At 45.0% G+C, this 23949-nt stretch overlaps 2 protein-coding genes across 4 annotated transcripts in view; one reads left to right on the top strand and one right to left on the bottom strand.

Annotated features, from left to right (window-relative positions):
* Positions 1-2320: 2320 nt before the first annotated feature.
* On the top strand, positions 2321-11035 carry eif2b2 (eukaryotic translation initiation factor 2B, subunit 2 beta). Its single transcript, XM_080202122.1, has 8 exons — positions 2321-2503; positions 4449-4569; positions 5413-5558; positions 5740-5903; positions 6108-6203; positions 6451-6588; positions 7370-7436; positions 10856-11035. Exons 1-8 carry the CDS (start codon positions 2353-2355, stop codon positions 11011-11013), a joined length of 1041 nt encoding a protein of 346 aa, XP_080058248.1. The 5' UTR covers positions 2321-2352; the 3' UTR covers positions 11014-11035.
* A 932-nt stretch (positions 11036-11967) lies between these two features.
* mlh3 (mutL homolog 3 (E. coli)) overlaps positions 11968-23949 on the bottom strand; it is a 65884-nt gene continuing 53902 nt past the window's right edge. For 2 of the 3 annotated variants that reach the window (XM_080202119.1, XM_080202118.1), the window contains 2 exons: positions 20646-20797; positions 11968-12665 (listed from right to left, as the gene is read on the bottom strand). In XM_080202119.1, the coding sequence (XP_080058245.1) occupies positions 12594-12665; positions 20646-20797 (224 nt within the window). In that variant the 3' untranslated portion in view covers positions 11968-12593. Of the gene's footprint in view, positions 12666-20645; positions 20798-23949 lie in introns of those variants that run through there. The other variant, XM_080202120.1, reaches the window with a different exon arrangement.

Here is a 23949-nt window from a genome sequence, read left to right on the forward strand (position 1 = left end):
AACAACTGCCCCTCTGAACTCTTTTGTATCTCTCCCCTCTCACTTTAAACTTATGCCCTCTAGTTTTAGACTCCCTACCTTTGGGAAAAGATACTGACTATCTACCTTGTCTATGCCTCTCATTATTTTACAGACCTCTATAAGGTCACCCCTCAGCCTCCTACGCTCCAGGGAAAAAAGTCCCAGTTTATCCAGCCTCTCCTTATAATTCAATCCATCAAGTCCCAGTAGCATCCTAGTAAATCTTTTCTGCACTCTTTCTAGTTTAATAATATCCGTTCTATAATAGGGTGCCCAGAATTCCACACAGTATTCCAAGTGTGGCCTTACCAATGTCTTGTACAACTTCAACAAGATGTCCCAACTCCTGTATTCAATGTTCTGACCAATGAAACCAAGCATGCCGAATGCCTTCTTCACCACCCTGTCCACCTGTAACTCCACTTTCAAGGAGCTATGAACATGTACCCCTGGATCTTTTTGTTCTGTAACTCTCCCCAATGCCCTACCATTAACTGAGTAAGTCCTGCCCTGGTTCAATCTGCCAAAATGTAACACCTCGCATTTATCCAAATTAAACTCCATCTGCCATTCATCAGCCCACTGGCCCAATTGATCAAGATCCCGTTGCAATCCGAGATAACTTTCTTCACTGTCCACTATGCTACTAATCTTGGTGTCATCCACAAACTTACTAACCATGCCTCCTAAATTCTCATCCAAATCATTAATATAAATAATAAATAACAGCTATTCACCAATATTAATTTTTGCTGCCCTTGAAGCTTACTTACCAACCCCAGTCTTGTCACCTGCAGCTTGCCACGTTAAACAATTTCTGCCACTTGTCAGCCCAATTCATCACCATCCCTCATCATTTGTTCTGCTTTTCTCACTCTCTCACCACCAGCAAACTCCAATCACCCTAACAACAAGTTAGTGTTTCACAAAGTGATTTTCAAAACATAAAGTTATTTAATCAAAGTAGTTATTTGGTCACTCAGGTACTGAACATATGGGCAAGATGGAAGTTGCAAGTCATAGACAGAGGTAAGCAATCCCACAACCAACAGATCAGATCCAAGCTCTGCTCTCCTGCCACTTCCAGCTATGAATGGTGGTGGACAATTAAACAACTCACTGGAAGAGGAGGCTCCATCCTCAGTGTTGGAGGAGCCCAGTATATCAGTGCAAAAGATAAGGTTGAATCATTCACAACAATCTTCAGCCAGGAGTGCCGAGTGGGTAATCCACCTCAACCTCCCCATGTGGTCCCCAGCATCACTGATGCCAGTCTCCAGCCAATTCAATTCACTTTGATGTACACCCCACTCTGATATCCCCAACAACCACCCTTCCCCAACACTCCATTATCACATTCCAACAACTCCGATATCAGACTCCTCCCTCCCACCCAATCCAACTCTGATATTCCGGATCTGGGACACGAATTGATTGTCAATGAAGCTGATTCCTCTTATTGAGAATGGGGCTGGGAATAATATAAACAGGCTAAAATAGGAGCAGGAGTAGGCCATCTGGCCCCTCGAGCCTGCTCTGCCATTCAATAAGATAATGGTTGATCTTTTCGTGGACTCAGCTCCACTTACCAGCCTGCTAACCATAACCTTTAATTCCTTTACTATTCAAAAATTTATCTATCCTTGCCTTAAAATATTCAATGAGATAGCCTCAACTGCTTCACTGGGCAGGGCATTCCATACATTCAAAATCCTTTGTTGTGAAGAATTTCCTCCTCAACTCAGCCCAATGATGTCGTGGCACTGGAATTCCTCAAGAATGCTGCAGTAACAACAGAGATTCTGAAGACATTAAGTTTAAAATGAACCAACCTGAGCCCAGAGTTGTCACACCAATATAACAAACTCTTTAAAAATCCCTGTGGTATCATTGTTCAGGAACGCAGGTAGAATGGTGGTGGTGGTGGGAGAGGAGAGGAATGGGGAGTTAATTTCGAAGGTGGGGATTAATTTGGAGGGTGGGTTGAGGGACTTAATTTGGGGGGGGTGAGGGGATTAATTTGGAGGGTGGTGAAGGGGTTAATTTGGGAGTAGAGTGAGGATGTTAATTTGGGAGGTGGCGGTGAGGGGGTTAATTTGGGAGTGGGGGTTAGTTTGAGCGTGGGGTTGAGGGGCTTAATTGGGGATGAGGGGGTTAATTGGGAATGAGGTGAGGACTAATAGGGTGGGTCACTCTCCATTACAAAGGTTCCTTCCTTCACCAACATGACGACGGCAATGTGCCTTTGACCTGTGAAGGGCTGTTTCCGGTTCCGGGCCCGCGGGCCGCCACTGTTTCCGGTCCCCCGGGCTGTATTTTGGTTCCGCCGCCATGCCGACAGTCCAGCCTGATGTGTCTGAGCGAGTGGCTGCTTTCCTGGGCCAGTTGGCCCGGGGGGAGTTGCGCCGCTCCGGGGAGGTGGCGGCTGGAACGGCGGGGCTTCTCCGGCAGATCGTGGCCCACAGCCGATGGAATAATGCAGGTATTTAACCCCAGTTACAGGAGGTGGAGGCAGCTTCAGTGAATGGAAACCAATCTGATTTATTATTGTCACATGTATTAACATAAAGTGAAAAGTAATGTTTCTTGTGCGCTATACAGACAAAGCATACCATTCATAGAGAAGGAAAGGGTGCAGAATGTAGTGTTACAGTCACAGCGAGGGTGTAGAGAAAGATCAATTTAATGCAAGGTAGGTCTATTCAAAAGTCTGACAGCAGCAGGGAAGAAGCTGTTCTTGGTATGTGTTCTCAGAGTTGTGTATCTTTTCCCTGACGGAAGAAGGTGGAAGAGAGAATGTCTGGGGTGTGCAGGGTCCTTAATTATACTGGCTGCTTTGCTGAGGCAGCAGGAAGTGTAGACAGAGTCAATGGATGGGAGGTTGGTTTGTGTGATGGACTGGGCTACATTCATGACCTTTTTGAGATCTTTGCGGTCTTGTACAGAGCAGGAGCCCATACCAAGCTGTGATACAACCGGAAAGAATGCTTTCTATGGGGCATCTGTAAAAGTTGGTGAGAGTCGTAGCTGACATGCTAAATTTCCTTAGTCTTCTGAGGAAGTAGAGCCGTTGGTGGACTTTCTTAACTATAGTGTCAGCATGGGGGGACCAGGACAGGTTGTTGGTGATCTGGAGATGTGGAAACTTGAAGCTCTTGACCATTTCTACTTTGTCCCATTGATGTAGACAGGGGCATGTTCTCCTTTACGCTTCCTCAAGTCAATGACAAGCTCCTTCATTTTGTTGACATTGAAGGAGAGATTATTGTTGTCATACCAGTTCACCAGATTCTCCCATTCCAGTACTCTCTCTTGTCATTGTTTAAGCTCCAACCCATTATGGTGATGTCATCAGCAAACACAAAAATCAAGTAGGAGGGGATGTCCAGTGGCATACCACAGGGATCCACAGTGGGCTCCCTAGTATTCATCTTTCACGTAAATGACATTGATGACTATGTGGCGGGTAGAAATTAGTAAGTTTGTAGATGACACAAAGAGAGACTGAGTGTCTTGGGCTACAAAAATCTATAGATGGAATAGTCAAATGGACAGATAAATGGCAGATGGAATTTAACCATGAAAATGTGTGAGGTGATGCACTTTGGAAGGAGTAATTTGAAGTATTCAATCAATGGTAGGATACTAGGAAGTTCTGTGGAAAAAGGGGACCTTCGTGTGTTTGTCCACAGGTCTCTTAAAGCAGAAGGACATGTTAGTAGGGTGGTGAAAAGGGCACATGTCTTTATCAATTGAAGCATATATTACAAAAGCAGGGAAGTCATGTTGCAGTTGTATAGAACTTTGGTGAGGCCATAGCTAGAGTATTGTGTGTAGTTTTGGTTGCCACATTATCAGAAGGATGTGATTGCACTGAAAGGGGTGTAGAGGAGATTCACCAGGACGCTGACTGGGATGGAACATTTTAAGTTATGGAGCAATGTTGCAGAGTCTTGGGTTGTTTTCGTTGGAGCAGAGAAAACTGAGGGGTGACCTGATTGAGGTGTATAAGATTGAGAGACATGGACAGAGTGGATAAGGAGCAGCTGTTCCTCTTAGTTGAAGGGTCAGTTACAAGGGGACACAAGTTAAAAGGGAGGAAGAGGAGGTTTAGAGGTGACGTGAGGAAAAACATTTTTACCCAGAGGGTAGAGACAGTCTGGAATGCGCTGTCTGGGAGGGTGGTGGAGGCAGGTTGCCTCGCATCTTTTAAAAAGTATCTGGATGGACACTTGGCACATCATAACATTCAGGGCTATGGGTCAAGTGCTGGCAGGTGGGATTAGGTGGGAGTTTGTGTTTCTAATGTGTCGGTGCAGTCTCGATGGGCCTCTTCTGCACTCTATTTCCCCTCCCCAGGGACCCCTGTATTTACCTGTTGGTGATTCCTGTTCCTCCTGCTAATGTGCCATTTCTTACTCCTCCAGGGGAGCTGTTGGATCTGATCCGGACAGAAGGCCGGAGAGTGATGAGTGCCCAGCCCACAGAGACCAGTGTGGGGAACATTATCCGACGAGTGATGAAGATTATTCGAGAGGAATATGGCCGGTGAGAGCGGGTCTGAGCTTGAGTGAAATATTGGGGAGAAGAAACAGGGAGGGAAAAATAGTGCTAAAGAATAGTTCACAACTCGGAGAGATCAGATGGGAGCAGGGGGAGGGATGGTAAATGTGAGGCCATCCGAAATGCATTTGGAATGTAAATAGCAATAACAAGGCTGAACTGCAGGAACAAGTCACCATGTGGGACTATGTTTCTTTTATTTATTCATAGGATATGGGCATCACTGGCTAGACGGCATTTATTGCCCATCTCTAACTGCCTTTGAGAAGCTGGAGGTGAACTGTTTTCTTGAACCGCTGCAGTCCATGTGCTGTAGGTACACCCACAGTCCTGTTAGAGAGGGAGTTCTAGGATTTTAACCCAGCCACGGTGAAGGATGGGAGAGCCTTGGAGGGGAGTTTGCAGATGGTGGTGTTCCCATGTATCTGCTGACCTCATCTTTCTAGATGGAAGTGATCGTGGGTTTGGAAGATGCTGTCTAAGGATCTTTTGTGAATTTCTGCAGTGCATCTTGTAGATAGTTGCAGCAGTGTGTACTGAGTGTCGGTGGTTGAAGGAGTGGATGTTTGTGAATGTGGTATCAATCAAGCAGGCTGCTTTGTCCTGGATGGTGTCAAGCTTCTTGAGTTTTGTTGGAGCTGCACCCATCCAAGTAAGTGAGGAGTATTCCATCACACTCCTGACACGTACCTTGTAGATGGTGGACAGGCTTTGGGGAATCAGGAGTTGAGTTACTGTCCACAGTATTCCTAGCCTCTGACCTGCTTTTGTATCCACTGTGTTTATATGGCAAGTCCAGTTGAGTTAATCAGTGCGAGTGTCTTGCAGGCTGCGAGGCTGCAGTGAGGAGACAGACCAGGATTCACTCCATAAACTGCTGACTTCGGGCAGTCAGAGCGAAGATTTCAGTGTGAATTTCCCACCACTCAGAACGAACATCATTGAAGCAATTAATGAACTCCTGATGGAACTCGGTAGGTGTTTTGGGGGTGTCCATTAGAAGTGGAATAGATTTTATTTTTGCATGGTTTGGCAGAGAGAAAGAGAGCCATCTAGTGGGGATATGCAGGGTTACAGAGGAACCATGAGCAGCGGAGAGTGGTATCCATCCAGAGTCAGGGGTCTGTATTAACTGCTAGCTTGCTTGTTTGACAGAGGGGACAATGGATAACATTGCAATGCAAGCGCTGGAACACATCCACTCCAATGAAGTGATCATGACACTGGGCCGTTCCCCAACTGTTGAAGCTTTTCTCAAGGATGCAGCTCGAAAACGCAGCTTCCATGTAATCGTCGCTGAATGTGCTCCGTATTGCCAGGTGCGTGAGAACTGAGCAGACCTGAAGGTCAATGCACCTGGGGGCAGGGGGAGTGAGAGCCAAGGAGAGGGGAAAGGTCCTGCTGTTCCTCACCACCTGCTCTCTGTGTGTCCCAGATGCCCCTTCCAGGCTTTATGCACCCCCACCCACCCCCTGCCGGCCAATCACACTGACCCCAATCTGACTCTAGTTTCTGGATTCCAGGGACATGAGATGTCTGTCGCTTTGTCTGCAGCTGGAATTGAAACAACTGTCATTACTGATGCTGCCATCTTCGCTGTGATGTCCCGTGTTAATAAGGTAATACTTACTGTGGGGGAGGGGAGGTACTTGTACCTGCGGGAGTACCAATGCATTGTGAGGGCTGCTGTCAGTTTCCCTGTGAAGCTGTGGGTATGCTGGAGGGGACAGGGTATGTGCATGGTGAGCAGATGGATGCCTGTCTGCAGGGCCGGCTGCAGGTGACTCGGGAGGGAGGAGGAGTTGTAAGGTGTGTGTATATGCACATGTATGGAGTACACGCTTGTACTGATACTTGTTTCCACAGGTGATCATTGGTACTAAGACCATCCTGGCTAATGGGGGTCTCCGAGCCATGAATGGAGCTCATACTCTCGCTCTCGCAGCAAGGCACCACTCCACACCTGTTATTGTCTGTGCTGCCATGTTTAAGCTGTGTCCAGAGGTAGGAACATAGCTTCAATGCAGAAAATCTCAGCTCTAATTACTAAAAGAACTTGTATTTCAACAGCACTTTTCACATTCTCAGGACATCCTAAAGCACTTCACAGCTAATGAAGTGCACAAAGTATAATCACTGTTGTAAACACCCCAGACAGGTACAGATACAGAGTAAAGCTCCCTCTACACTGTCCCCCATCAAACACTCCCAGGACAGGTACAGCATGGGATGAGATACAGAATAAACCTCCCTCTAGTGGTTTTAGTTAAGTCCATGCAGGCTTGGAGGGCCAAAGTGCCTGTTCCTGTGCTGTAATTTTCTTTGTTCTTTGTATACTGTCCCCCATCAAACACTCCCAAGACAAGTACGGCATGGGGTTAGATACAGAGTAAAGCTCCCTCTTCAATGTCCCCATCAAACACTCCCAGGACAGGTACAGCACAGGATTAAAAATAGAGTAAAGTTCTCTCTACACTGTCCCCATCAAACATTCCCAGGACAGGTACAGCACAGGGTTAGATACAAAGTAAAGCTCCCTCTACACTGCATCCTCAAGGGATAAAAGATTGAGCACCCTGTGTTTTGTACAAGTTTTCTTGCCCCAGTCCAAGTGAGTCCTTCTCCACACCACAACTGGAAACTGTTGCGTACTCCAATCTATTGGGCTCTTGAGTTGTTAATGTAATGTAACCAGTTGTCTGATCTGTTGCTGTGACGTGATACGGCCAAGCGTCTATCTGGCTTCATTTGTTGCTTGATGCGTTTTTGTTAATCTGTTTTGCAGTTTCCTAATGAGGAGAACACTTTTCACAAGTTTGTTTCGCCTCAGGAGGTGCTCCCTTTCACAGAAGGTAGGTGTCCCTGCTCTGCTGTCCTCAGTGTAGAGAATATCTAATCACTTATGAAGATGCTGTGAATCTGTTAACATTGATGTGCTGGTGATGCCAGGGTCAGTTCCACTGTGCTGCAGTTCCATGTGGTCAGAAATGCAGATCTCCGACAACACTCCCTCTGCTAACATAATTGTGAAGCTGTTGTTGTTGTTTGTCCATCATCATTGATGAGGACCTCAACACCATTAGTCATTTTGAGACTGGATGCAGTGTGTCCGAAAATGACTGATCAGGCCAATTCAGGCACGGAATGTCCTGACACGTATTGGACAGACTTGTGTAGACACTGTAGTTGTTACGGTGGTGGCTCTAGACTTACGCAGCTCGCGCTTAAGTTGTGCTTCAGCAATGCACCTTGCTTCGTAAGCTTGACAGCCCTTGTGGATGAGGCAGCGCCAGGTAGGGCAGTTTTGTGCCAGCGTTTCCCAGGTGGTTGTGTCTATGTCAGGCGACTTCAGGGAGGCCTTGAGTGTGTCCTTGTAACATTTCTTCTGCCCTCCATGCAAGCGTCTACCTGCAGAGAGTTCCCCAAAAAGGAGTTGCTTGGGTATGTGCTTGTCTTGCATACGGATGACATGACCTGTCCACCAGGTCTGCGCTCTCATCAGCAGTGTGTGGACTGATGGTAGACTTGGTCTAGAGAGAACTTCAGTGTCTGGTACTTTGTCTTGCCATCTGATGGGTAACATTCTGCGAAAACAAGTCATGTGGAAATGTTTGAGCTGTCTTGCATGCCTTCAATACACAGTCCACGTTTCACAGGCATACAGGAGGGTACTGAGTACCACGGCGCTGTAGACCTTCAGTTTTGTTGCTGGGCTGATTCCTTGACGTTCCCATACAGTGGAGCAGGTACTTCATAAACCACTTGCTGGCACAGAATGTGGATGTTGTTGGGTCAGCATTTGTTGTCCTTGAGCTGAGTGGTTTGCTGGGTTATTTCAGAGGACAGTTAAGAGTTAACCACATTGTTTTCGACTTGGAGTCATGTAGGCCAAACTGGGTAAGGACAGCAGACTTCCTTCCCTAAAGGATATCAGTGAATCAGATGGATTTTTACAACAATCGACAATGGTTTCATGGTCATCATTAGACTTAATTCTGGATTTTTATTGAATTCAAATCTCACCATCTGCTGAGGTGGATACCTAGGTTCCAGAGTATACCCTGGGTCTCTGGATTACTAGTCCAATGACAATACCACTGTGATCACAAAAAGATCAGCCATGATCTTATTGAATGGCGGAGCAGGCTCGAGGGGCCAGATGGCTTTCTCCTGCTCCTAGTTCTTATGTTCTTATTCTGGCCAGTGTGGTTCAAACCTCACTGAGACCTGCTGCGTGTTTCCAGCATTTCTTGTTTTCACTTCAAATTTCCAGCAACTTCTGTATTTTTCCTTCATCTACAGTGTCTTCAATCTGACAAAATAGCTGCGAGCGTTATCACAATCTTCTTCACATCTCCATCTTGGAGTTTATACTCGTGGCCATATTCTCCTCTATTGGATGTGACTGAGCCTGGATACTCTCATCCTTTGTGTAAAAACCACTTGGTATTGTTGAAAGATGCAAAGGAGAAAAGGGCAGATGGAGTCTGTCTTCATTGCTAAAGGGTTTGTGTAGATGAATTCTGGGCCCTGTTTATGTCTTCATTTCCCTTGTGCCATCCACCAGTATTGATGTGCATAATTGGAGCCATTGGCTTTCATCATCATGTATAGATTTGATATTGATATTGAAATATTGTCACAAGGGCAGCCAGGAGGCTGGGTCTTGGAAATAGTAAGTTTAAACATCGATGTTATAAAATAGACATGATCTACACACAACCAAGAAAAGGTTCTCGATCTATTTTTTAAATTTATTTTAAAAGTATGTGTGTCAAGATCCAACATTTGCTCATCCCTAATTGTCTTTAAGACGGCGGTGGTGAGCAGCTTGAACCACAGCAGGTCATATGAGTTAGAGAGGGGGTTCCAGGATTTTGATCCAGTGACAATGAAGGAACACCAATACTGTTCTAAGTCAACTGGTGTATGATTTGGAGGGGAACTTGCAGGTCATGGTGTCCCAGGCATTTACTGCCTTCCTCTTTCTAGGTAGTAGAGGTCATGGATTTAGAAGGTAGTTCAAAGAAGCCTTGACAAGTTGATGCAGTGCTCTTGTAAATGGTACAGATTGCTGCACTGTGAGCCCATGGTGGAGGGAGTGAATTTTAAGATGATGGTTGGGTTCTGGTCAAGTGGCTTTGTCCTGGATGTGTTCAGCAAGTGTTATTGGAGCTGCACTCATCCAGGCAAATGGAAAGTAGTCCATCACATTCCTGTCTTAATCCTTGTAAATGATGGACAGACTTTAGGGAATCGAGAAGAAAGTTACATGAATTTCTGACCAAGGATAGCTTAGAGTCTAGGAATTTTCAGGACAGCTTTGTGTAACCTTTATTGAGTATTGGACATGATTGTTTTTGTTTGTGATTTGCTTTGAACATTTCTCTTTATCAGATATAAAAATGGGGGGCGGGGTGAGGAAGGCAACTTGGCTGACAATTAAGCATCTTTTAATTGGATAAGTCTTTTTACTTTCCAACTGGTGTAGGAAGGTAGTGCATCACAAGGTGTTGGCTGATAAATGGTTGGTACGTGGGGCCATGTCATGTCATAAATTCTCTCGGAATAATTTAATCACAATTGGCAGCTGTCTGAGTTACTCGCTGCAGAATTTCCAACCTCTGTGTTTATGTGACTGACCGGAAACTGAACTGAACCTCTGGGATGTTATTAGTGAAGGATTCAGTGATTAGTAATGCCATTAAACATCATGAAGAAGTGATCTGACTCTCTGTTAGAAATGGTCATGTCCTGGCACTTGTGTGGCATGAATGTTATTTCCTACTCACTAACTTAAACCTGAATGTTAGATTTGCCATGTAGGCATGGACTGCTACCTCAGTATCCAAGGAGTCTTGAATGATACTGAGCATTGAACCTTCTCTGTGATCCCAGGAGATGCTGATTGAAAGTAATTGGCAAAAGTAGTAACGGTGACATGAGGGAAAACATTTCTACATAGTGAATGGTTAAGGATCTGGCCAGAGTCTGGTGGAGGAAGATTCGTTCAAAACCTTCAAAGCAGAATTGAATAATTACGTTGAGAACATTTGCAGGGCTATGGTGAAAAGGTGGATGAGTGGGATTGGCGAGTTGCTCTTTTAGAGAACTGGCCTGAACATGACAGGCTGAATGGCCTTGCTGTAACCATTCTGTAATCTTATCTCTCTCCCTGCCCACCCTGTTTTAGACTCTCTCTCTTCCTCCGTTTCTAAACTGTGTATCTGTTTCTTCTAATCTAATCACTATTGTTGTTTCATTCTTGCAGGTGAGATTCTGAGCAAAGTGAGTGCTTACTGCCCTGTGTTCGATTATGTTCCTCCAGAACTCATCACCCTCTTCATCTCTAATATAGGGGGAAACGCTCCCTCCTATATTTACCGGCTGATGAGTGAACTCTACAATCCTGATGATCATCATATATGACAATAAAATTCACTGACAACAACTCATTGTTTCCACTCCAATCGTTATTCAGGAAGCGCTTCCCACTTGCAGAATCTAATGGACATTTTGTTCCGGTTTTGAAATTGTGAAAGAGGTTACTAGCAACAATGAAAACAAATGGAAGTTAGAGATGTGTACTCTGTTTCCACAAGGAATAATGATCACCACTCACCTCAATCTTTGTTACACAATATTCTAGAAACCCCACACAGAATTTGCGATCTGTCATAGAATATTCAAGTTCAGGACTCCAACTCTCTTATCACAGAGAAACTGCAGTCCGACTCAGTTGGAAAATGTTCCCCAACAAGAACAGAACGCTGTTGCCTGGTGATTGTCACGGGGCATTCATTCATCTGTTGTCGGAGCATCTGCATGGTCTCCCCAGTGTACCATGCCTCAGGACACCCTTTCCTGCAGCGAATCAGGTAGACAATGTTGGCTGAGTTGCAAGAGTATTATCGATAATCAGCAGGCAAGACTGTTCTCTTCCTGTTGGGGAACACTTCAGCGGCCACAAGCATTCGGCCTCTGATCTTCGGGTAAGCGTTCTCCAAGGCAGCCTTCATGACACACGACAGCGCAGAGTCGCTGAGCAGAGACTGATAGCCAAGTTCCGCACACATGTGGATGGCCTCAATCAGGATCTGGGGTTCATGTCACACTCCCTGTAACCCCCATGACTTGCCTAGGCTTGCAAAATCTCACCAACTGTCCTGTCTGGAGACAATACACATCTCTTTAATCTGTGCTTAACACACTCTCCACTCACACTGTCTGCACCTTTAAGACTTGATTACCTGTAAAGACGTGCATTCCAACCATTAAATTGAGTTTGTGTCTTTATATGGCCTGTTTGTGAACAGAGCTTCCACTTATCTGACGAATGAGCAGCACTCCGAAAGTTAGTGGCTTTTACTACCAAACAAACCTGTTAGACTTTAACCTGGTGTTGTGAGACATTTTACTATGTTTACCTCAGTCCAACGTCGGCATCTCCACATCATAAAATTAAAAAGACAGACAAACTGAGAGAACGAGTGGGATAGCACAACCTCTAACGTCACCAGACTGCTGTGAAATAGGTTGATCAGAATGAACCATCCAGCTTACTCTTTAACGTTTATTGGAATAAATAGTTCATTAATAAGTAATCATGAAATGCACATCAAACAAACGATGACAACTGTCACACAGGTTTGTAAGGTTTACTAGAAGCAGTTTCTGGCACACGGAGAGTCCTGCTCCCAAGTACTGTCGAGTATCAGTGTCAATAGGTACTGTCCATGGTCAGTGCTCTTCACCAACAGCCATCCAAGCCACTCAGCTTGACAGCAAAATATCCAAATGGATGACACCATTCCTTCCCACTCAATCCATCAGGCAGAGGCAGCACGGACCCTGCCGCAAGGAGAGGTTATGAGTGGCTTCATCCATTTCACATTTGGACGGACAGGAAACCAAGTGCAAACATGATCAAGTGATGGTGGAGTACTGGTCACCACAAACTTCAGGGGAAGATTCACCCAGCCAGAGACTTGGTCCATCACCATAGACAATTAAACACTTTGACTGTTCAGCTGCACTTCACACAACCTGTATAGTTTTTGTAAATTTGGTCTATGATGAACCTAGGGATCAGAATAAACATGAAAAAATAATCATCTAGAGGCTGAACCTAATCAAGGGTTCAAGTAGGTATAAAATATTGTCATGAATGAAGAACAGGCTGAAATCTAATCATGTGTTGATATATGGACACTATAATACAGTACATAATACATATCACTTTCCCTGGCACAGGAAAAGGGAAATTGGAATTCTTGGCTGTTAGCCTGACATCAGTAATGGAAAATGGTCAAATCTAATAGAATCTCAATGTAAACCCACTGGTTAAGCAAATTGGATGGTGGGGGTGGAGAAAGAAAACAGGGAACTTCAGACCTGTTAGCCTAACATCAGCAGCAGGAAAAATGCTAGAATCTATTGTAAAAGACCCTAAACTACACTGAGTGGAAGGAGTCAACATGAATTAATGAAAGGGAAAACATGTTTGACAAACATATGAGAGCTTGTTGAGAATGTAAACTGACAGAATAAGTAAGGGGGAACCACTGGATGTGGTGTGTTTGGACTTTCAGAAAGTCCCAATTTAGATAAGATCCCAAAGATAGGGAGAGCACATGGGATTTTGGGAAATGTACTGAGATGGATTGAGAACTGGTTGAAGGACAGCAAAAAAAGACAGACGATACAGGTCATTCTCAGCTAGGCAGGCTGATATTTTGCTGGGTAGAACATAGAACACTACAGCACAAACAGACCCTTCGGCCCACAAGTTGCACCGATCACATCTATACCTACCACAAGGATCACTGCTTGGATCCCAGCCATTCACAATCTATATCAATGATTTGGATGTAGAGACCAAATATAGCATTTCCAGTCAAATGGACTCAAAATGTTAATTCTATTTCTCTCTCCGGGGATGCTGCCAGACTGGCCTGCTCAGTTTTTTTCCAGCATTTTTTGTTTTTGTTTCAGATTTTCAACATCCACAATATTTTGCTTTCATTATACTGTTTCCAATTTACTGATGCTATTAAAATAGGTGAAATTGTTGTGCAGAGGATGTAAGGAGGCTTCAAGGGAATTTAAGACAATCTAAATAGACAAGAACATAGCAAATGGAATATAATGTGAATAACTGAAGTTTCCACTTTGATAGGAAAAACAGAAAGGTAGTATTAAATGGTGAGAGATTGCGAAGTGTTGATGTTTGAAAGGCACCTGGGTGTCTTTGTTCTTGAGTCACTAAAGCTCACATGCAGATGCAGCAAACAATTAGAATCACAAATGGTACGTTAACCTTTATCGCAAGAAGATTTGTTTATAGGAGTAAAGATGTCTTGCTGCAATGGTATAGAGAGCCTTGGGGTAAGGTCTCCTCGGGGATTGTGCAGTGTTGATCTCCATAGACAGAGTGCAACAACGATTCACTATTCTGATTCCTAAATAGTGGGATTGTTCAATTTACAAAAAATCGAGTTTGTGTCTTTATACGTCCTATTTGTGAATAGAACTCCCACTCACCTGGTGAAGGGGCAGCGCTCCGAAAGCTAGTGGCTTGTACTACCAAATAAACCTGTTGGACTTTAACCTGGTGTTGTGAGACTTCTTACAGGAGAGGTCCCAGAGGACTGGAGAATAGCCAGTGTTATTCCTTTGTTGATGGGGCTGCAGGACAGGCATGTGCCTGTAAAAAGGAAGGATAGGAAAGGTAGGATTCAAGAGCTGTGGATAACCAGGGAAATTGAGGGTCTGATCAAAAAGAAAAGAGAGGCGCACGTTAGGTCCAGGCAGCTAAAAACAGATGGACCACTGGAGGAATACAGAGAAAGTAGGAAAGAACTCAAACGGGGAGTTAGAAAGGCAAAAAAGGGTCACAAAACGTTCTTGGCAGACAGGATTAAGGAGAATACCAAGGCATTTTATTCATATGTTAGGAACAAAATCGGACCCCTCAGGGAAAAAGGAGGGGAATTATACTTAAAGCCCAAGGGAATAGGGGAGATTCTAAATGAATACTTTGCATCAGTATTCACAAAGGAGAGAGATGTGTTGACTGGGAGTGTCTCAGAGGGAAGTGTTGACCCGTTAGAGAGAATCTCCATTACAAGGGAGAAAATGTGAGGTTTTTTAGGGAACATTAAGACTGACAAATCCCCAGGGCCTGATAGCATCTATCCTTGACTGCTCAGGGAGACAAGAGATGGAATTGCAGGGCCTCTGACAGAAATCTTTGTCTCTTCATTGGACACAGGTGAGGTCCCAGAGGATTGGAGGATAAGAACATAAGAAATAGGAGCAAGAGTAGGCCATCTAGCCCTTCGAGCCTGCCCCGCCATTCAATAAGATCATGGCTGATCTGAAGCGGATTGGTTCCACTTTCCCACTTTCCCCTCATAGCCCTTAATTCCCTTGTCTACCAAAAACCTATCTACCCGTGTCTTAAATATATTTAGCGAGGTAGCCTCCACCACTTCAATGGGCAGAGAATTCCAGAGATTCACCACCCTTTGAGTGAAGAAGTTCCTCATCAACTCTGATCTAAACTGCGCTCCCCCCCACCACCTTATCTTGAGGCTGCGCCCTCTAGTCCTGCTGTCCTTTCTAAGTGGGAAGAATCTCTCTACCTCTACCTTATCCATCCCCTTCATTATACGTCTCTATAAGATCCCCCCTCATCCTGCTAAACTCCAACAAGTACAGACCTAGTCTATTTAGTCTCTCTACATAGTCCAACCCCCTCATCTCCGGAATCAGCCTAGTGAACCTCCTCTGCACTCCCTCCAAGGCCAATATATCCTTGCGCAAGTGCGGTGACCAAAACTGCACACAGTACTCCAGCTGCGGCCTCACCAGTACCCTGTACAGTTGCAGCAAGACCTCCCTGCTTTTATATTCTATCCCCCTCGCTATAAAGGCCAGCATCCCATTCGCCTTCTTGATCACCTGCTGCACCTGCAGGCTGGGTTTTTGCAACTTGTGCACAAGGACCCCCAGGTCCCTCTGCACCATAGCATGCTGCAGCTTTTCGCCTTTTAAATAATAATCCCTCCTACTATTATTTCTGCCAAAGTGGATAACCTCACACTTGCTAACGTTATGTTATAGCAAATGTGGTACCGTTATTTAAGAAGGGTAGCAAGGATAACCCGGGTAATTATAGGCCGGTGAGCTTGACGTCCGTGGTAGGGAAATTGTTGGAGAGGATTCTTAGAGATAGGATGTGTGCACATTTAGAACGGAATAATCTCATTAGTGATAGACAGCATGGTTTTGTAAGAGGGAGGTCATGCCTCACAAATTTGGTGGAGTTTTTTGAGGTGACAAAAACAGTTGACAAGGGAAGGGCCGTGGATGTCGTAAAGTGTTTGACAAAGTCCTTCATGGAAGGTTGGTGCAAAAGGTTAAATCTCATGGGATAAAAGGAGAGGTGGCTAGATGGGTAGAGAACTGGCTTGACCACAAAAGACAGAGGGTAGCAGTGGAGGGGTCTTTTTCTGGCTGGAGGTCTGTGACCAGTGGTGTTCTGCAGGGCTCTGTACTGAGACTTCTGCTATTTGTGATATACATAAATGATTTGGAAGAAGGTGTAACTGGTGTGATCAGTAAGTTTGCAGACGACACAAAGATGGCTGGACTTATGGATAGCGATGTGGATAGTCTGGAGGGCTGTCAGAAGTTGCAGCGTGATATAGATAGGATGCAATACTGGGCAGAGAAGTGGCAGACGGACTTCAACCCAGATAAATGTATAGTGGTCCATTTTGGAAGGTCCAATGGGATGAAGGAGTATAATATCAAGGGTATGACTCTTAGCAGTGTAGAGGATCAGAAGGACCTTGGGGTCTGAGTCCATAGGACTCTTAAATCAGCCTTGCAGATGGAGGATGTGGTCAAGAAGGCATATGGTATATTAGCCTTCATTAATCAAGAGATTGAGTTTAGGAGTCGGGAGATAATGCTGCAACTTTATAAGACCCTAGTCAGACCCCACTTGGAGTACTGTGCGCAGTTCTGGTCACCTCATTACAAGAAGGATGTGGAAGCTATTGAAAGGGTGCAGAGGAGATTTATAAGGATGTTGCCTGGATTGGTGGCATGCTTTATGAGGATAGGTTGAGGGAGCTCGGTCTTTTCTCCCTGAAGAGACAAAGGATGAGAGGTGACTTGATAGAGGTTTATAAGATGTTAAGAGGTATAGATTGGGTGGATTCTCAGAGGCTATTTCCCAGGGCTGAAATGGTCGCTACGAGAGGACGCAGGTTTAAAGTGCTGGGGAGTAGGTACAGAGGACATGTCGGGGTAAGTTTTTCACTCAGAGGGTGATGGGTGAGTGGAGTCGGCTGCTGTCGGTGATGGTGGTGGAGGCGAACTCGTTGGGGTCTTTTAAGAGACTTCTGGATGAGTACATGGGATTTAATGGGATTGAGGGTATGGACAGGCTTAGCAGGTAGGGATATGATCAGCGCAACTTGTGGGCCAAAGGGCCTGTCTGTGCTGTAGTTTTCTATGTTCTATGTTCTCACATTGTAAAGAATACAGCAGGATATAAATAGGCTGGAAAATTCGGCAGAGAAATGGCAGATGGAATTTAATTCAGATAAATGCAAAGTGATGCATTTTGGTAGAACTAATGTAGCGGGGGGGAGCTATACAATAAATGGCAGAACCATCAAGAGTATAGACACACAGAGGGACTTGGGTGTGCAAGTCCACAAATCCTTGAAGGTGGCATCACAGGTGGAGAAGGTGGTGAAGGCATATGGCATGCTTGCGTTTATAGGAAGGGGTATAGAGTATAAAAATTGACGTCTGATGTTACAGCTGTGTAGAACGTTGGTTAGGCCACATTTGGAGTACTGTGTCCAGTTCTGGTGGCCACACTACCAGAAGGACGTGGAGGCCTTGGAGAGAGTACAGAAAATGTTTGCCGGGATGTTGCCTGGTATGGAGGTCTTAGCTATGAGGAGAGATTGGGTAAACTGGGGTTGTTCTCCCTGGAAAGACAGAGAATGAGGGGAGACCTAATAGAGGTGTATAAAATTATGAGAGGTATGGACAGGGTGAACAGTGGGAAGCTTTCTCCCAGGTCGGAGGTGACAATCACGAGGGGGTCACAGGTTCAAGGTGAAGGGGGTGAGATATCAGAGGGATGTATTTTACACAGAGGGTGGTGGGGCCCTGGAATGCACTGCCAAGCAGGGTGGTGGAGGGAGACACGCTGGGATCGTTTAAGACTTATCTGGATAGCCACATGAACAGACTGGAAATGGAGGGATACAAACTAATGGTCTAGTTGGACCAATGAGTGGTGCAGGCTTGGAGGGCCGAAGGGCCTGTTTCCTGTGCTGTATTGTTCTTTGTTTAAGAAGGGTAGCAAGGATAATCCAAGTAATTACAGGACAGTGAGTCTTATGTCACTGGTGGGGAAATTATTGGAGAGGATTCTTCGAAACAGGATTTACTCCCTCTTGGAAATAAGTAGATGTATTAGTGAGAGGTAACATGGTTTTGTGAAGAACAGTCGTCTCACCAACATGATCAAGTTTTTCGAGGAAGTGACGGAGATGATTGATAAGGGTAGGGCAGTGGATGTTGTCTGTATGAATTTCAGTAAGGCCTTTGACAAGGTCTCTCATGGCAGACCGGTGCAGAAGGTGAAGTCGCATGGGATCAGAGGTGCGTTGGCAAGGTGGATACAAAACAGGCTCAGTCAAAGAAGACAGAGGGTAGCAGTGGAAGGGTGCGTTTCTGAATGGAGGGCTGTGACAAGTGGTGTTCCTCGGGGATCAGTGCTGGAACCTTTGCTGTTTGTAATATATATATATATATGATTTGGAGAAAAATGTAACTGTGGTTTGATTAGTAAGTTTGCTGACGACACAACGGTTTGTGGATAGCGATGAGGACCATCAGAGGGTACAGCAGGATATAGATCAGTTGGAGACTTGTGTGGAGAGATGGCAGATGGAGTTTAATCCAGACAAATGTGAGGTAATGCATTTTGGAAGGTCTAATACAGATAGGAAATATACAGTAAATGGCAGTGGATGTTGTCTACATGGACTTCGGTAAGGCCTCTGACAAGGTTCCTTGTGGCAAACTGGTGCAGAAGGTGAAGTCAGATGGGATCAGAGGTGAGCTGGTAAGATAGATATAGAACTGGCTTGGTCATAGAAGACAATAGGATAGCAGAGGAAGGGTGCTTTTCTGAATGGAGGACTGTGACAAGTGGTGTTTCTCAGGCATCAGTGCTGGGACTTTTGCTGTTTGTAATATATACAATATATATAAATGATCTGGAAGAAATTGTAACTGGTTTGATCAGTAAGTTTGCAGATGACACAAAGGTTGGTGGATTTGCGGATAGTGATGAGGACCATCAATACAGCAGGATATAGAGACTTGGGTGGAGAGATGTCAGATGGAGTTTAATCGGGACAAATGTGAGATAATGCATTTTGGAAGGTCTAATATAGAGAGGAAGTATACAGTAAATGGCAGAAGCCTTAAGAGTATTGAGGGATCTGGGTGTACAGATACACAGGTCACTGAAAGTGACAACACAGGTAGAGAAGATAGTCAGAAAGGCATAGGCATGCTTGCCTTCGTCGGTCAGGGCACTGAGTTTAAAAATTGGCAAGTCATGTTGCAGCTTTATAGAACTTTAGTCCGCACTTGGACTTAGTGTTCAATTCAGGTCGCCACACTACCAGAAGGATGTGGAGGCTTTGGAGAGGGTACAGAAAAGATTTACCAGAATGTTGTCTGGTTTTCACCAAGTGAAAAACTTGGTTTATTCTCACTGAAACAACAGAGATTGAGAGGCAACCTGATAGAAGTCTACAAGATTATGAGAGGCATGGACAGAGCGGAGAGTCAGAAGCTTTTTCCCAGGGTGGAAGAGTCAATTATTAGGGGCATAGGTTTAAGGTGCAAGGGGCAAGGTTTAAAGGAGATGTACAAGGCAAGTTTTTTTTATGGAGGGTGGTGGGTGCCTGGAACTCGTTGCTGGTGGAGTAGTGGAAGCAGATATGATACTGAGTTCTAAAGGGTGTCTTGACAAATACATGAATAGAATGGGAATAGAGGGATATGGTGCCCAGAAGGGTTGGGGGCCATAGTTCAGTTGGGCAGCATGGTGCAGGCTTGGAAGGCCAAAGAGCCTGTTCCTGTGCTGTAATAGAGTAATCTCACTGACATATACAAAATCCTTACAGGCCATGACAAAGTAGATGCAGGAAAGATGTTTCACGTAGCTGGGGAGTCTAGAATCTGGGTACACAGACTCAGAATAAGGAGCAGGCCATTTAGGACTGAGATGAGGAATTTCTTTATACAGGTGATGAATTTTTGGAATTCTCTACCCCATAGGGTTCTGGAGGCTCAGTCATCAAGTATGTTCAAGGCAGAGATCAATAGATTACTAGATAGTAAAGGTATCAAGGATATAGGGATAGCATAGGAAGATGGCATTGAGGTAGAAGATGAGTTGTGATCTAATCGAATAGTGGAGCAGACTTGAGAGGCCGAATGGTGCACTCCTGTTCCTATTTCCTATGTTTCTAGAGACTTGGTAAGAATACTACAGCACACTCAGCTTATCAAGTTGATTCCTTAAACCGATGCGGTATCGATGATATAGGTCAATCACAATGAGCTTTGGTTATTACAATTTCAATCTAGTCTGGGAGGGTTAGCATAGTTTTGTAAAAGTGAAATCATGTTTGACCTAGTGAAAGGATGGTGATTCATTTCCAAGTCTGCATGGGGAATGGCTAGGAGGGGAACTTCCAGGTGGTGGAGTTCCCATGTGTCTGCTGTTCTTGTCCTTCTGGGTGGTAGAGGTTGTGGGCTTGGAAGAAGATCTTGCTGGGGTATAGTGGTAGCTGCAGTATCATTATAGACTGCAGCAACTATGTTTTGGTGTACTAGGAATTTGGGAGGTGGGATGGGGGATAAAGGTTCAAGGTAGTGCATATCACATCTCCATTGTGTTTAGCTTACATGTGTACAGAATATTCAGCTCCTGATCCTCTTACCTCTTTTTCTATCTCCAGGTGATCCAGGTCTGCCAGAGGTAGTATGGATGGTCTTCCGTGAGCACATTGAAATGGCAGGTCACAGCTAGCGAGTGATTCCATTAGGCTTCTACACTCTTCTACACTCAATCCATCACCAAATTTCACAGCGCCTGTCAATATCACACAGCAAACTATAGTCAGACATGACAGAGGGCCAACTCACTATATATGGGCAGCACAGATTATAGGATTAGAGATAAGAGAGGAATCAGGAGGGCAAAAAGGGGGCACAAGATTGTTTTGGCAGATAAGGCAAAGGAGAATCCAAACAGCTTCTACAAATACATAAAGGGCAAAAGAGTAACAAGGGAGAGAGTAGGGCCTCTTAAGGATCAACAAGGTCACCTATGTGTGGATCCACAAGAAATGGGTGAATATTTCTCATGTGTTTAGTGTTGAGAAAAATATGGATGTTAGGGAACTTTGGGAAATAAATAGTGATGTCTTGAGGAGTGTACATACTACAAAGGAGGAGGTGCTGGAAGTCTTAAAGCGCATCAAGGTAGATAAATCCCTGCGACCTGATGAAATATACCCCAGGACATTGTGGGAGGCTAGGGAGGAAATTGCGGGTCCCCGAGCCAAGATATTTGAATCATCGATAGTCATGGGTGAGGTGCCTGAAGACTGGAGAGTGGCAAATGTTTTGCCTTTGTTTAAAAAGGGCTGCAGCGAAAAGCTTGCGAAATACAGGCCAGTGAGCCTCACATCTGTGGTGGGTAAATTGTTGGAAGGTATTTTGAGAGACAGGATCTACAGGCATTTAGAGGTTCAAGGACTGATTAGGGATGGTCAGCATAGTTTTGTGAGTGGAAAATCATGTCTCACAAATTTAATTGAGTTTTTTGAAGTTGTAACCAAGAAGGTAGATGCGGGCACTGCAGTTGATGTTGTCTACATGGACTTTAGCAAGGCCTTTGACAAGGTACCGCATGGTAGGTTGTTGCTTAAAGTTAAATCTCATGGGATCCAGGGTGAGGTATCTAAATGGATACAAAATGGCTTCTAGTTGTAGAGAATTGTTTTTCAAACTGGAGGCCTGTGACCAGCGATGTGCCTCAGGGATCAGTGCTAGGCTCACTGTTATTTGTCATTTATAATAATGATTTAGGTGAGAATATAGGGGACAACGGGATCTTGATCATTTGGGCCAGTGGGCTGACGAATGACAGATGGAGTTTAATTTAGACAAATGTGAGGTGATGCATTTTGGTAAATTGAACCAGGGCAGGACTTACTCAGTTAATGGTAGGGCGTTGGGGAGAGTTACAGAACAAAGAGATCTAGGGGTACAGGTTCATAACTCCTTGAAAGTGGAGTCACAGGTGGACAGAGGGGTGAAGAAGGCATTCGGCATGCTTGGTTTCATTGGGCACAGCACTGAATGCAGGAGTTGGAATGTCTTGTTGAAGTTGTACAAGACATTGGTAAGGCCACACTTGGAATACTGTGTGCAATTCTGTTCACCCTATTATAGAAAGGATATTATTAAACTAGGAACAATGCAGGAAAGGTTTACTAGGATGCCACTGGGACTTGACGGATTTGAATTATAAGGAGAGGCTGGATGGATTGGGACATTTTTCTCTGGAGCATAGAAGGCTGAGGGGTGATCTTATAGCGGTCTATAAAATAATGAGGGGCACAGATCAGTCAGATAGTCAATATCTTTTCCCAAAAACAGCGAAGTCTAAAACTAGAGAACATAGGTTTAAGGTGAGCGGGGAGAGACACAAAAATGTCCAGAGGGGCAATTTCTTCACACAGAGCGTGGTGAATGTCTAGAACAAACTGCCAGAAGAATAGTAGAGGCGGGTACAATTTTGTCTTTTAAAACGCATTTAGAAAGTTACATGGGTACGCTAGGTATGAAGGGATATGGGCCAAATGTGAGCAATTGGGATTAGCTTAGGGATTTCAAAAAAAAAAGGGGGCGGCATGGACAAGTTGGGCCAAAGGCCCTGTTTCCATGCTGTAAACCTCTTTGACTCTATGATTCTATGACAGTGGCTAGCACTGCTGCCTCACAGTGCTAAGGACCCAGGTTCAATTCCAGCCTCGGGACACTGTTTGTGTGAAGTTTGCATAAGAACATAAGAAATAGCAGCAGGAGTAGGCCATCTAGCCCTTTGAGCCTGCCCCGCCATTCAATAAGATCATGGCTAATCTGACATGGCTCAGTTCCACTTTCCCACCTTCTCCCCATAACCCTTAATCCCCTTGCCTATCAAAAACCTATCTACCCGCGTCTTAAATATATTTAGCGAGGCAGCCTCCACCACTTCAACGGGCAGAGAATTCCAGAGATTCACCACCCTTTGAGTGAAGAAGTTCCTCCTCAACTCCGTTCTAAACTGCACCACCCCCCCCCCACCCCCGCATATCTTGAGGCTGTGCCCTCTAGTCCTACTGTCCTTTCTGAGCGGGAAGAGCCTCTCCACCTCTATCCTATCCATCCCATTCATCATCTTATATGTCTCAATGAGATCTCCCCTCATTCTTCAAAACTCTAACGAGTACAAGCCTAGTTTATTCAGCCTCTCCTCATAGTTCAACCCCCTCAACTCCGGTATCAGCCTAGTAAACCTCCTCTGCACTCCCTCCAAGGCCAATATATCCTTGCGTAAGTGCGGCGACCAAAACTGCACACAGTACTCCAGCTGCGGCCTCACCAGTGCCCTGTACAGTTGCATGTTCTCCCCATGTCTGCATGGTTTCCTCCAGGTGCTCTGGTTTTCTCCCACACTCTAAAGACGCGCAAGTTAGGTTGATTGGCCATTCTAAATTGCCCTTTAATGGCATGGGAACCAGAAGGGTAAATACATGGGGTTACACGGATAGGACCTGGATGGGATTGTTGCCGGTGCAGGCTCAGTGGACTGAATGGCCTCCTTCTGTGCTGTAGGGTTTCTATGATTCTATAGGTAGCATTTACAGTAACAGCTAAGGACATCCACATTACTGGGGCCACCTGGGCATTGTTGCAGTCTCTCCTGAGCACACTGCTGTCCTACTCATCAGCTCCATCACCAAGACCACCAACTTTCACCTTCTATCTTTGCTCCTGCCTCAACTTGTCTGCTGCTGAAACCCTCATTCAGGCTTTGCTGTCTCCTGACTAGACAATTGAAATACACTCCTGGACAGCATTCCACATTGCACCTGCCAGTGTAAAGGGCAGCATGGCACAATGAGTGGGAGAAACCATAACCACTGTTCTTTCATTGTCCCTGCATCAAAATATTGTAATTTCCTCCCTAAC

Source organism: Carcharhinus amblyrhynchos, chromosome 14 (assembly GCF_965287045.1).
Source record: "Carcharhinus amblyrhynchos chromosome 14, sCarAmb.v2.hapA, whole genome shotgun sequence".
Lineage (NCBI taxonomy): Eukaryota > Metazoa > Chordata > Chondrichthyes > Carcharhiniformes > Carcharhinidae > Carcharhinus > Carcharhinus amblyrhynchos.

Bases quoted from the DNA above. Each gene is read 5' to 3' on its own strand.
- eif2b2 (XM_080202122.1), top strand. From the start codon at position 2,353: ATGCCGACAGTCCAGCCTGATGTGTCTGAGCGAGTGGCTGCTTTCCTG. The intron at 5,559-5,739 runs GTAGGTGTTTTG...CTTGTTTGACAG, and splicing joins TGAACTCCTGATGGAACTCG to AGGGGACAATGGATAACATT. The intron at 7,437-10,855 runs GTAGGTGTCCCT...TCATTCTTGCAG, and splicing joins GGTGCTCCCTTTCACAGAAG to GTGAGATTCTGAGCAAAGTG.